The sequence below is a fragment of the Bombus bifarius genome, unplaced genomic scaffold, assembly GCF_011952205.1.
Source record: "Bombus bifarius isolate JDL3187 unplaced genomic scaffold, Bbif_JDL3187 scf7180000008421, whole genome shotgun sequence".
Lineage (NCBI taxonomy): Eukaryota > Metazoa > Arthropoda > Insecta > Hymenoptera > Apidae > Bombus > Bombus bifarius.
Genome location: NW_022884651.1, coordinates 430570 through 444570, shown reverse-complemented (window position 1 = coordinate 444570; position 14001 = coordinate 430570). Strand labels below are relative to the sequence as shown.

At 37.8% G+C, this 14001-nt stretch overlaps 1 protein-coding gene across 7 annotated transcripts in view; it reads right to left on the bottom strand.

Moving 5' to 3' along the window:
- Positions 1–14001, bottom strand: part of LOC117212937 (FERM domain-containing protein 5) — a 58092-nt gene that overhangs the window by 13846 nt on the left and 30245 nt on the right. For 4 of the 7 annotated variants that reach the window (XM_033458091.1, XM_033458085.1, XM_033458086.1 and 1 more), the window contains 4 exons: positions 12764–12778; positions 11495–11583; positions 5446–5672; positions 2724–2891 (listed from right to left, as the gene is read on the bottom strand). In XM_033458091.1, the coding sequence (XP_033313982.1) occupies positions 2724–2891; positions 5446–5672; positions 11495–11583; positions 12764–12778 (499 nt within the window). The remainder of the gene's footprint in view (positions 1–2723; positions 2892–5445; positions 5673–11494; positions 11584–12763; positions 12779–14001) is intronic. The other 3 variants (XM_033458088.1, XM_033458089.1, XM_033458087.1) reach the window with 2 other exon arrangements.

The following is a 14001-nucleotide window of genomic DNA, read 5'->3' as shown; positions in this document are numbered from 1 at the left end:
CAGCAACTATCGTACACGGTACGTTGAACTTTTAAACTTCGCAACAACGATTCGTATAACTCTCACTATGGTTTCGTCATATCGGACTAAACTGGATAAATCGATGTTTCGCGTTTCTGGATGCAAGGCCCTCCGAACAGACGAATGTAATTACAGGCTAAACGCTCTAACAGAGAACTTTCAAAAGAAATAACGAATATATGAAAATGCAAGAGACACGCACCGGTGAAAAGATTCGAATTGAAAGCTTACAGTATAAACCGCGTAAATTTCGAAATACAACTGCATAATAGAAACTTTTATTCGAGACGAAACGTATTTAGCGTACGCATCTTGTTACTTTTACTGATAAATAGAATTTCAATTAAGGTAGCTCGCGAGTAACAAATAAAACACACAGGGCAAGTCATTGGAATATGATAAAATTCGAAGAACTTGGAACTTGGGAAAATACATTGAAAGGAAATACTATGCTTCGATCGATAACAAACGATAAACTAACCGCGCTACGTGAACACGATTCTGTCCAAATTGCTATTTAAAATAAGAAAGATTGGGCGTAATATGGTACGTATGGGAATATATCTTAGGATATTACCGGAGCTTTTCAGCCAGACATAAAAATACTTGTATCGTGCGATATCGACGTCTGAGAGTAATATCGGTAAAGTAAGAAACCAATTGTGTACATGCGATCGATATGATATAACGGCAAACGTAATTATAAGATTATCGACTTGGTAATAGAGAAATATTCGTCGACTGAATCACGATACAGGGCTTCTTGAGTATTACTAAGATCATCTATATGTTATAAGCTATAACGATATCGTAACAAAAAAATGATCTTTTAAATCTGAAACAAATTAATTAGGCTTATTTACACATGCGTGTTGTAAGTGCATTCCATCGTGACGCATGGTTCCTTTATCGATATGTACAATGTAAGAGACGGATCTTCTCAGTTGCATGTGCGAATGTGTATATGTGTCTGATAAAATGTATGCACCGAGTTGTACAATTAACACGGATGATTGACGATGAATTACGATAAAAGAGAGCAAATATGTATATAACGTACAAACATATAAACGCTTTATTCGATATCACGAAAGGTACTATGCGTTGCTGAGCGAAAGTCCTTCGAGGCGGCACAGAAATGACAGTTTTACTTACTTCGCCTAATTTTTACGCCAAGTTCGTGTGCACACGCTGTCTTTAAAACGTACATAGACCTACGCCTAGTCGCTATACTCTGAGCCCTTTTCAAGCGATATACAAGATTCGGCTGAACAATATACAACGAATAAGCGTGTGCAAAGCGATTTCTTATGAAAGAAGAAAATACAGAGCAAAGTTTCTTCATATGACGCGTCGCCGTTTTCGAGAAAATTGAATTTGAAAATTTACTCGAAAAGTATACTCGAACAGTAGAGTAGAGAACAGTTCATCGACCGTAGAGCTTTGACCGATAACAGTTTTTGACTGGCAACGTCTTTAACCGACTGGCAGGATAATAGTACGGAGAAATAAGAGAGAATATTTACTTATGCGTGTAGATTTATCGCTGTGAAAATCGATGGCCGGTCGGATTAACGATATTGGCCCGAAGCTAACACACAGGCCATAGGTTTGTAACTGGTGGTACAAGCGGAAAGGGGGTGATTCTACGCGAAAAAAGAAGTCGAAAATATAGAATAAACATTTTTCGTTCGAGGCTTTGTTTTCGAGAAAATCCACTTTGAATTTTGGCTCGGTACGCGTGCACTTTATCGCGTCTCGTTATAACGGATCTCACTGTAGATCGTTGTCTCGATGGAAAAATTAAAAAAAAAATTGTTATTCTATATTTTCGACTTCTTTTTTCCCGTAGAATTACCCCCTTTCCGCTTTTACCACCAGTTACCAACCACCCTGTATAAGACTAGCTATATTTCCTTTTAACGTGGCTTGTGTCGTTGCAGTTGATCTAAAGGTTATGTAAATCAGTAGCCGGAAGGATAAGACGAGTTGATCCGTGTAGTACTATCTATTTAGCGAATGATTCCGTTTTATTGGAATTTTCTGTTACGTATGTGTATGGTAAGAAGGTGCAACAGAAGATAATTCATAAGAGGTTCCTGAAGCACTCCTGTCATACGCGTAGGATGGTCATCGTGGAGTTTTAGTCGCTAAGAGTCGACGCTACTCTGCTGTTACCGATTACTAGCAGCAGCGGAGTGTCCACGAGGATTTCTCCACGTGCAAAAATGAAAAAAAAGAAGGTACGTGCGTGGTGGTTCGAACGATGTCAAGATTCTGGTAGCTTAGAGAGCTTATGAAACGTCTAATTGGCACGTCCAGTATGGTGTCTTGTACCTCTGATGCAACGGATACCCGTCTGAATAAGAAACTTGGCTGATGTATAACCAATCATATCCGTGTTCCTTCCGAGAGACTTCTCAGCAAAGCACAGTACACGCTTAAAGTCTATATTGATGCAATTATTTAGAATTCGATGAACAGCAAAACTTGCATTCGCGTGCATTCTCTATTATTGTACGGGGTATCAGCTAAGAAACGATTCGATCGAACAGATCGTATGAAAGAAATCTGTAATTAAGATTCATATTTACTGTAAGCCATGCGTCTCGAATCAGCGTAAATATTCGATTGAATAAAAATCCAGAAGAAAAGACGAATGACAAAATTCTATGTACAAGAGAATTAAATGCATGACTGACCGTTATTTCTTCTGCCATGAATTTCTTGGTCCTCCGAGACAGGTTCTAGAAGTGGTAAAGTGTTATCTGGACAATAAGGTGAACTGAATGGAACGCCGGTACTACCTTCTGACATTCCAGCACCGTCCAAACCTGCACTGTGACAGCTACGTGGCAAACTGGAATATCCTAAAAATTCCAAACTCATAAGCATCGTATCTAAACTGTTTTTGGTAAATTGAAAATACAAAACTGCCGATTCTTATACATTTTATACATTTGTAAGAATTTACAAACTGCAAACATGCACACAGGATGCAAATAATTTACAGAAATGTAGAAAATGTCTAGGGTATAATGGTCTCCCTAACACTTAGGTAAAACAATTTTCTATCTAAGCTCCGTTTTGTTCCTTATATTAGTAAAAATACAAATTCGCATAAAAATCTGTAGTACAATGTAAAGAACGTTTGAATAGCGATCAGTCTCCGTCTCCCTATCTTTTTTGTTTTCTATTCGTACAGCTACAGTGTATACACTATCGTCCACAAGGCATGGAACACTCAGCACGATTAGCATAAGTACGAATGGTCGTTGCAATTACAAAATGAAATTGATACTTATTAACCGTATATATTGTGAGAAGAATTGTAAATCAAATTATGCTTGTTTACTTGTTACAATTATATCCAGAATGTGACACGGTGTTCTACTAAACTTGTAGTTTATCGCAATACCGTTACACTTTTGCCTTTGAAATTCCCATCAGGATGGATAAATCTGGCTTTTGCCACACTGTCTCTACTCTTTTTCCATCCTTGCTTGTCTACCCAGCCACGCGAGAACACCAAGAGTGTTGAGAATTATCCTGACTTTCTTGCACGATCCTCTTCTCATTTTTTTCTTGTTAGTAATCGGACGTCGTTACAGCTTCGTTTATCGTAGAAAATCAGTATTTACCGGCAATTGATAAATCGAGTGTGCGACTGGACAGGTTTGATTGCACTTATACGCGCACCTTGGTAGATATTTATACAATTACAAAACAAAATACGAGTTCTGTATCTTATTTTGGGTTAGCATCGTTTTGACGCTTAGTATGCGCCCAATTTCTATCTATTTCTATCTATTCAGGTATTTGCGAAACAGAGGCAAGATTCGCATCTATTCCTCGCGAATATCTTGCTACGCTACGTACTAATTTCTGTATTAACACGTTGACTGCCACGCGTGTTTTCAACGAAATCTCCGTCAGGCCACGCGTACAGCAGTACCAAGCGATCTCTGCTAGGTGCTCCTGTAACGTCACTTCACATCAGAGACCAGGCCACATACCGCGGACAGGATGGCACCCAGATGTCTGCGCATCCTTGGCGCGTACCCTCAATAGTCTTAAGTACCCACCAGGGGTCTTGGAATTTTCATAGTTAAGGTCCTTCGGACCAAGCGAGTATCTCTTGTCTTGAATTCCCTTTTACGTTCATTGTCTACCACGTGTTAGCATGGAAAGTTGGTTTCCTTCGCATCTGGTATGTTCCGTTAGCAACTTTCTCGCTAGGGCGGCTAAAACCCTTCCTGGTCCATCAACCGTCTTATTATCCAATCGGAGACGGTGTCTACTGCCCTCACTTCCTTAACCAAAATTGTCATCAACAAATCCGATAGTCCCGTGTACTTAGACACACCCATCCCTAGCTTTTCTCAGACACAGTATCGTCAGTAAAACTCACTTATTCTGTATCTTTAGAATAGTCAACATATCTTTACCGGTCTCTACCCTTGTAACAGTCGCAGTGTAACTAAGTCTTACATAAGATGGTTGGAGTGAATTGTGATTTGTGTTAATTCAGTGTGTATTACATTGTGATTGCTGAATTCGTAATAAAGTTTAATTAAAAGAAAATTAATAGTTGTGTTACGACTCAGCTATTTTATTTCATCAACCAACCCTTAAGTTTACGTGACACTTCCATCGATATTTTAGTAATGCGAGTCGCTCAAGCGGTGGTCTCGAGAATGATCTTTCGTTTCGTTTGTTCGCAACATTTAAACCACTAGCTGTTGTTGAATATAACGAAGGAAAGTGTGGTATAGATTATTCCGACCAAATGGTTTCTTATGCCACCACAATTAGAAAAGGAATCGAATGGTACAGAAAACTTGACGCTTTGACGATTTACAAAATCGCAACAAGGAAAAATATAAATATTAGAATATTTAGACAATTATTAGTTGGAAAATTATTGAGGTTGTCTGAAAATACAAAAGATCCTTGTCTTCGACGGAGTCAGCATAATATCGCCGTTCGGAAAAACGATTCCGGAAGAAGCATTAGACGCGCGTGCAAACTGTGTTATGCGAATAAAAGACGTCGAATGGACCGAACAAAGGCAGAAAAGAATTTGAAGAAAACAACAACTTATTGTCCAAATTGTCCCGACCAACCTCACCTACGTATAGAATGCTTTAAACTTTTACATTCTAAATCATTTTTTTAATAAACCATTTTCGTATTTTTATTTTATAACAATTCAACAGTTTTATTATTATGGAATATCTTTTCAAATACCTACGACGATCCCTGGCAAGTAGTCAAATAAGCGACACCCGAATGTGTTACGCGGCCTGACCATAAACTTTGCTGACACCCGAATACGGGTGTCGTGGCAGTCAACGTGCTAATAATTAATTTGAATTTACACGACACCAGGACGCTAGAAAGAAACGATAGATAGATACTAACTTATTTCGACGAGATCCTGACTAGGGGTACTGGGGGTAGCTGGCACACTACTAGCTTTTCTTCTAAGACACGTCGTTTGACATCGCTGTATGGGTGGTTCTTCCTTCCGAAGTGGACCCGTTTCCTCTAAAACTTCCTTTTCTGTCCTGCCAGTATATTTGAATTTCGTACCCCAAGAGAAGATAGATCCACCGCTTACAACCGGTGCATCCGATGCCCTAGGTAATCTAATCAGAAGAGAGTGTTCAGTTAGTGATTTACTCGGCTGTTTGATCGGTTTCGTTGGTCTCCGTACATTCAAACAGTTATATCAAGGTATGTCTCTGAGAGAATGAATTTTTTGGGAATATCTTCAAATTTTAGCTACGTGTTAAAAAGGATACGATGTTCGCGTAGCTAAAACTTAAGGAAGCCTGGCGGTACCCCGAGGTCAACGTATCGAACCTCAAAGCTTCTCCAAAATCAAAAGCGAATTGCTTGCGAATTTTTCAAACAGCTGATATATCGCGTGAAACTACGTTAGAACTTTTATATTAAAAAATGGACAGGCCCAGCGGTACCGTTTCTCAGATAAACGAGTGCAAATTACGCGATTTGATGAAGTTCTGGATGAATGTAAGGCATGCGTGTGCACAGATATAACGCTGCCATGCGTGTCTACGTAAAGGGCTGGGCTAGCGTGTTCAGTTTTTCCAAAAGGTTGCTTTCTCACTCGTATGTGCCGACCACATACAACAACATTCTCACGCATACGCTCTCGCGTGTTAAACATTCGCGAGCGATTATACTCTGAGACATACCTTAAGTACGATAATTATACACGATAATATCTGTATGTTACAAAAGTTCTTAAAAATCGAACAGGCTGCTTGTATTTCAAAACGAAATATCCGTTGTACCATAAATAGCTTCCCAAGATTCGTATCATTTTTCACGTTAGGATTCGGTGTAACATTTTTTTCCATCGTCCTACGTCCTCCTTGTAGCTTCCATATAATAAAATCCGCGAAATAATAGTTTAAACGTTTGAAAATATAGAAAATTAAGACTAATAACGTTCTATAATGAAAACATAATACAACAACCTTTAACCCCTTGGCCTACACGTTATCTGCCGATCGCGCGAGCCATAATAAGCAAGAAGTTTGGTCGCTCTCCGTGCCATTCATCTGTTCAGCCGTGTGCCAGAACTGGCGCAAAATGTACTTCTTATGACATGGATATTTAGGGGCTACAAAAGGAATTGCGAAACAATAAACAACGTTTGAGGACAAATAGTGTTTTCAAGACGTCTAGGACGTGATCGTGATCAATTGATCAGTTGACAAAAACAGTTTATCATTTCAAAGTGGATAACGAATCACTAGAAATTTGTAAATTGCCACGAGTCAGACTCGTGGGTTCCGTTTATGGCAGAAATTCTTTACCACGAGTCAGACTCGTGGTTCTCGCTTATGGCACAAATACCTTACCACGAGTCTCGCTCGTGGTTACAGGCCAAGGGGTTAAATGTATTACCTTTTTGGTTATCGTCTTAAAGCAACAATGTTTACAAAGAAATTCGCTTTCAGAGTCACTTTAGGAAATTTTTCATAATTTACGAGATTTCGTAACTGTAAGCATATATAACATTTATCATAAACAAAGAGCTCGTTCGAGTTAGTGCAAATCATACTTTTGCTGGCAGAAAGATCGAAAGGGCCAAGTGACGAAAATGGTAACACGATCGAAGAAAGACACCTAGCGCAGTTATCTCGCGACATCCTCGGATCGGGGCTCTAATTAATAATGATCTTATGCGCGAGAGCTGGAAATACGGGTAAAAGGAAGGGAAATAAAGTACTTGTGAAGAATCGAATCTTTTGCAAATAGCAATCGAATTTTTCTAACAAGAGAAAAATTGGACAGAACCATAGACGATGAATGATAGAGAGTCCTTATAAATTTTATTTCAGCGTTTACGCTTGTACCTATTTAAAAATGATAACCCACAACAGATATGATTCTAAACGAATCGGCAACTTTTGCTTCAAAAATGATACGCGAGAAGACACAGTGCACCGGCTTTTTTTCCAAAGATAAGACAACATATTAAGTTTCACGAGGAGATCATTTTATTGTATATTTCTTATACGAAAGTTCTACGCTTCCTTGTGTTCAGTCGTATATGTGTATTATACAGGGTGGTTGGTAACTGGTGGTACAAGCGGAAAGGGGGTGATTCTACGCGAAAAAAGAAGTCGAAAATATAGAATAACAATTTTTCGTTCGAGGCTTGGTTTTCGAGAAAAAAACTTTGAATTTTGGCTCGGTACGCCGTGCACTTTATCGCGTCTCGTTATAACGGATCTCGCTGTAGATCGTTGTCTCAATGGAAAAATTAAAAAAAAAATTTTTATTCTATATTTTCGACTTCTTTTTTCGCATAGAATCACCCCCTTTCCGCTTGTACCACCAATTACCAACCACCCTGTATATAGCATTGTGTTTATCTACGAATTTATAAATATCATTCCGTTATACACAGTTACATACATACACAGATGCACGGCTAGATGCACATAGTACTATATACAGTTATACATATAAAGTTAGTGTACATTTGTGGTAAAAAAAAATCTTGGATCATTTTATAACTTCGTAATTACATTTTTACTAATCATTGACAAAAATATGCTTTTTCCTTGCAGCATAAAAGCTGCGTATACAGTATGCGGTCCGTGATTCGTAGTACAAGTAGTGGGAGGGGGATTCGCGAGATTCTGTGATTCGAAATACGACAAAAATTGAAAACAAAATTTCGTTGAAAGCCTCGCTTTGCAGAAGATCGAGTTTGAAAACTTGTCAAGAATACGCGGACTCGTCCAATTCTCAACTAGACGGAAGCGGATAATCCATAGGAAATTATTTCATGTGAAAACAAGTCGAAAACGTAGAATACGTTTTTGTCGTTCAAGGCCCTGTTCTGAAAAAAAATGTAGAGGACTTGTATAGAGAATGTTTGATCGTGAGATTTATTGACCCTTTGCACTCGAGAGGCGACTTTCAGTCAGCACGGCATTTCGTGCTGCAACTCCATTGGCGAACGAGAGGCGATAGTCCCTGTTTACGTTAGATTTCGACATCTCCAATTGACTAGAGTGCAATATTGGTTCGTAAATTGGTTCCTTAGCTCTTTGTGTTCTTTGTTAGGACGTGTAAAGTGTTAGTGTTTAAAATGGAGATAAAATATTTAATCCCATATCCCTCCGAAACTATAGTTGAATTGAAACAACGTCTCCAACGTTAGTTCGAATTCGCGGATCATGGCAAAAGTATAATATTATAGTTTAGAAGCCCTAAAAAAGTGGTTTTCGGAAGTGAAATTAGCTGAAACGAAGATGAACTTGATTTTGAACTGTTGAAGAATGAGATTAATTATATCAAGAACGCATCTTGGTGAATGCTTTATAAGTTACCATACAAAAAAATACAGAAATTAATATTACAAAAGCATATTTTCAAAGATGTAAATGTAGATGAATTATTAGAATATAATGTTTTTGTAAGTTAATTTGTATATGAAATCATTTCACACTAGCTGTAAGACACGCGTCACGTATACGCTAGATCATCCGGAGTAGCTGGTACACCCGGTCGAAAAAGTTCTCCAGTGCAAAGGATTAAAAGTTATTTAACAACAAGTTAAAGCTTGTTGTTAAAACCGTCGAATATATTTAAAATAATAAATTAGTATACCGACTATATTCGTTGATGCGCTCGTACAGTGTGTAAATCGCAAAGTAAGATCGCTAATGACTGGTTAATTAGATCGCTCATAATACGTTGATAACTCGATAGATAACTCTTAGATAACTCGTCGATACTCAACTCTTTTCGATTGCATCCGTTTATTTATACTGGTCGGAGGAAAATTTGAATTCGAGTTTGCTCGACGGTTGCACGTAGCAGCGATGTTGTTTTGCCCGCAGTTTATTTGTTCTTACACTATTTGTATCCTAACGATATTGATACTCCGAGGTAAAACAACAACATGATTCGAACTGTCCTCTACTCACGTGCCGCTACAAAAATAAGCTCGAATACTGGGCAACTCTTCATATTCGATTTTCTCAAATATTATGTTTTCGACTTACTTTCACACATACGGTAACCTCCTGTCGATTACCTATCCCTGTATAGTTGGCAATTAAACAAATTAATCTATACTTGTCAAGTTTTGAGAATCGATTTCCTCCAACACAGTTTGACTGTTCTTGATCTTCGTCGTATTTTCTCAGCCATAGAATCTCTCTGATCCCATTTGTACCATGAATTACGGATCCTATATGTAACATGTTATCAGATCTGATACACCTAACACCGTCGCTTTTCATTTTCTCTTATTTGTCAGGATACAAGCAAATGAGAGAAAGTTATCGTCCTTCGAGGAGATATTAGGATATAAGAGTGTCGTCTCAGGATCATCCGACATTACACCGTTGGTTTCGTTTTGTTAAACAAAACGACTAAAAAAAGCTAAGACGAAAACGCATACAGCCGTGTCCCGTAGCATGATCTTCGAATGATCTGGCCGATGATTTCCCGAGCACAAGATCAAATTAGAAGCTGGCGTAAAAAGACTGTTGCAGAAACAGAATGAACACCTTAAACGCGTTATTTGTTATTTTAACGTATACTCGTGATGTTCTCCCTTAAACTCGATACTCTTATTTAGACGTAAAACGGTCGCGTCTCCAGCTCTCTTTGCTATAACCGAGAATATGCCTGCAGAAGCGTTACAAATACATTTTCATGTTCTGCCGATCACGTCTCTGTATACTATATTTTTGATCACGCCCCATTCTGCGTACTCTACATTGTACAATTATACAGGGTGGTTGGTAACTGGTGGGACAAGCGGAAGGGGGGTGATTCTACGTGAAAAAAGAAGTCGAAAATATAGAATAAAAATTTTTCGTTCGAGGCTTTGTTTTCGAGAAAATCGACTTTGAATTTTGGCTCGGTACGCGTGCACTTTATCTATAGAAAATGTAAAAAATGTAAAACTATAAAATGTAAAAACTATAAAAAATGTAAAAACTATAAAAAATGTAAAAAAATATTTTTATTCTACATTTTTTACTTCTTTTTCGCGTACAATCACCCCCTCCCTTTCCGCTTGTACCACCAGTTACCAACCACCCTGTATTGATACGATGATCAAAGATATCGTATACAGGAATGTTCAATCTCGGACACGATAAACAGATCTAGACGAGCATAGGTTCTTGGCGTAAACAAATGTACCGATTTTGGCGGAAAACATTTTAACGCGCATTAAAATAATAAATACCTTAATGTCGTTTATTAATTATTAATTATTCACTATGTTCTGCGATTCCTTTTCACGCGAGCTTTCATCTCGATCTTTTATATGTGAAATTTACGGGCCAGAAAAAAAAAGAAAAACGTAACTAGCGATATAATCTCGGAAGATACGACCTTGAGACGACTTCCACTCTCGTAGCCTAATTCTATTCCTTTCGCGACATGTTTTTGTATCGTGACAAATAAAAGAGCAATTAAGGATGGCAGAGTTAGGTGGGACACCTTATGCGTAAAACTCGTTAACGAAATGGTAATGGAACACTTGAAAGTTCTAACGTTTCACTAACGATCCAAGGATACGATACATATGATCGTAAGTATATACAGGGTGGTTGATAATTGGTGGTACAAGGGGGTGATTCTACGCGAAAAAAGAAGTCGAAAATATAGAATAAACATTTTTTTTTAATTTTTCCATCGAGACAACGATCTACAGTGATCCGTTATAACGAGACGCGATAAAGTGTACGCGTACCGAGCCAAAATTCAAAGTCGATTTTCTCGAAAACAAAGCCTCGAACGAAAAATGTTTATTCTATATTTTCGACTTCTTTTTTCGCGTAGAATCAGTACCACCAGTTACCAACCACCCTATATATATTTGATATAACGATATACGAAGCCGTGATTGTTCATGCCAGTACGTTAAAAGCCATTAGCTGAATAACAGCATACATACGTGAAAAATAACATTTGCTCGATGGCGCATCTCCATACGTGGCGGCAGTTCGATCCCGTGGGACACTTAAACCCAACTGTGTGCTTTTTCTGAAAATGGTTGGGAAACATTGCACTAAAACGTCTACTCTATGTACATTAGTTTCGACAGCTACAGCTACATGTTATTTTATCACGTAATTGCGACAAAAGGGAAGAAAACTCTTGAAAAAGAAAAACCACTGATTCTCTTTATCATATACTAATACCTTCTGACACAACCAAAATATTTCAAGTAACTATTTCACACCAGGTACTACTATCACACTATTACACGTAAATTATGTTTGACTACGTCTGTCTATGATCAATTACATTCCGATTAGTATCGATAAATAACAACCATAATTTAATTCCATAATAAGCATTAATTATTTAACGTTTAATGTACGCTTGTTACGTATGTTGCTTTAACATAGTAACGTAGTACCGATTCATCGTATATCCCATCTATATATTTTTTTCACATAGACGCTGCCTATTTCACTGACTTTTACTCTGCTATATAAAGCTGTTGAACACATAAGACAGTGGTTTTTAACCTGCTCGAAATCGCGCAACATTTTCACATTATAAGACACATTCGCGCAACGACAAAATCACCAAAGTGGCAAAGCTAACCGACTAAACTAACGATGAACGACTAAACTATCTTTTGCGCGAACATATTCAAACGTATAAATTACGGATGAAAGAGCAGTATAGACAACGGTAAGAGAAGAAAACGTTAATTTTAAAGAAAGACGCTGTATTCGTAAAAGCTGTAATTAGAATAATTCTTTCGTCGAAATTACTCGTTACGTTTAATTCGCTGGAACGTTATTGTTCCGAGATATCGTTTCGGTTAAGAACCACTGACATAACGTATAATATAGTATAACTGACACACAGCACAATAACGCTATTACGAATGTTTAAAAAGTAAAGGATTATTAAATGCACTCCTACAGTGACAGTGTAGAATCTACCGAGGCAAATTGTTGGTTTAATACCGATTTGAGAGACTTCAAACAATTACGTCGCTTCATCGAGATAGCTAATCGTTCGAAATCTCTGCTCGTAGTTTCCGCCAGTAGCGATACAGCGATCTGCTCTCCACTCTCACACCGATTGCCGAATTATTACTAGTAACAAGTTGATCGCATTACACGACAATAATCAATCAAACATGTAATTTCCACCTATGTTAAAAGACACGAACAATCCGTGTGACTGCTGTGAAACGACTCACCTTTGTTCTCACGTCCTGGATAGGGCCAGCAGCGGTAGAAAATAATAAGATTAGTCGAACTCGTAACAATATCGAGCGCGTAACGTACAAGGTGTCTGACTTCGATTCAAGTAAATGCCAGCACATACGAATGAACGATGATTCGTGAGAAGAGCGTAGAGGTAGCGGTTCGCGAAAGTAATCAAACATGTACGCGTATCTACGCATTTAATATGTCGGCTATTTTTAAGGGAAATAAATTTGAAGAATCGTACGCGTGTATCGATTCGTAGCCAAGTATGTTCGGTCTTGCTGCTTCTCGAAACCGAAACCTTCGACGAAAGAATTTTATTCCACGTTTCTTTCGTTATTTTTCCATGCCAGCTCTGCTACATTAATTTCTCGCAAATTCTTCCATTTAATTTTTCTTGAAAACTCAACCTCGGCCAACAAAATTTTACTCTGTATCCTCTTCTTATTTTCTTTTTTCCTCTTTTTGGCTCGACTGGACTCTGCATTCGAGACACGATTATCATCGTTATAATAGCAAAATTCCCACATAACAGAAACCCATTCGACGATGTACACGCATAAACAAGTTAGGAAACATTTATTGCAAACGTACGCTTAATGGAAAGTTAGTACACAGCAGTAATAGTGATAGAGTAATAGTAGTAGACATTTGGTTAATGCTAAAGTTGGTTTCACCGAATGTCGTAGGTAGCTTATCAGTGTAACGAATGATTTTATTCATCACCGTTCAACAACTCGTATACGTCTAATAACTCTCTTGTAACTTCTGTGTACATTTTTAGATCAGTTTCACGCATTGTCAACGTAACGGCGATAGTCGTGTCTCGTTACAACGTTTAACGAGATTTCAAGTTCTTCCATATAACGTACACATACGTAAAAAGTTGGAATACTTTCGTGACCCGCGATGTATCATGAACCTGTATACGCGGTGTATCTAACAGGAAAATAAGAAGCTTTTGAAGGATCTAATTTTATATCCGAATACAAAATGGAAACACCGAATACGATCTGTTTCTATGGTTTTTAACTTTAATCTCTAATCTTTAATAATCGTGTTTCTCTTGCTTATGAGATTCTATCTTTCTATTGCAATTATTATACATCGGTCTGTCGATAAGTTTCACACGCTTTTACCGTTTACTGTGTCTTTTGGTTCGATATTTAACTAATTATATTTATAGATACTATTAAAATTAATTAACATAATATTATAATATATTCTA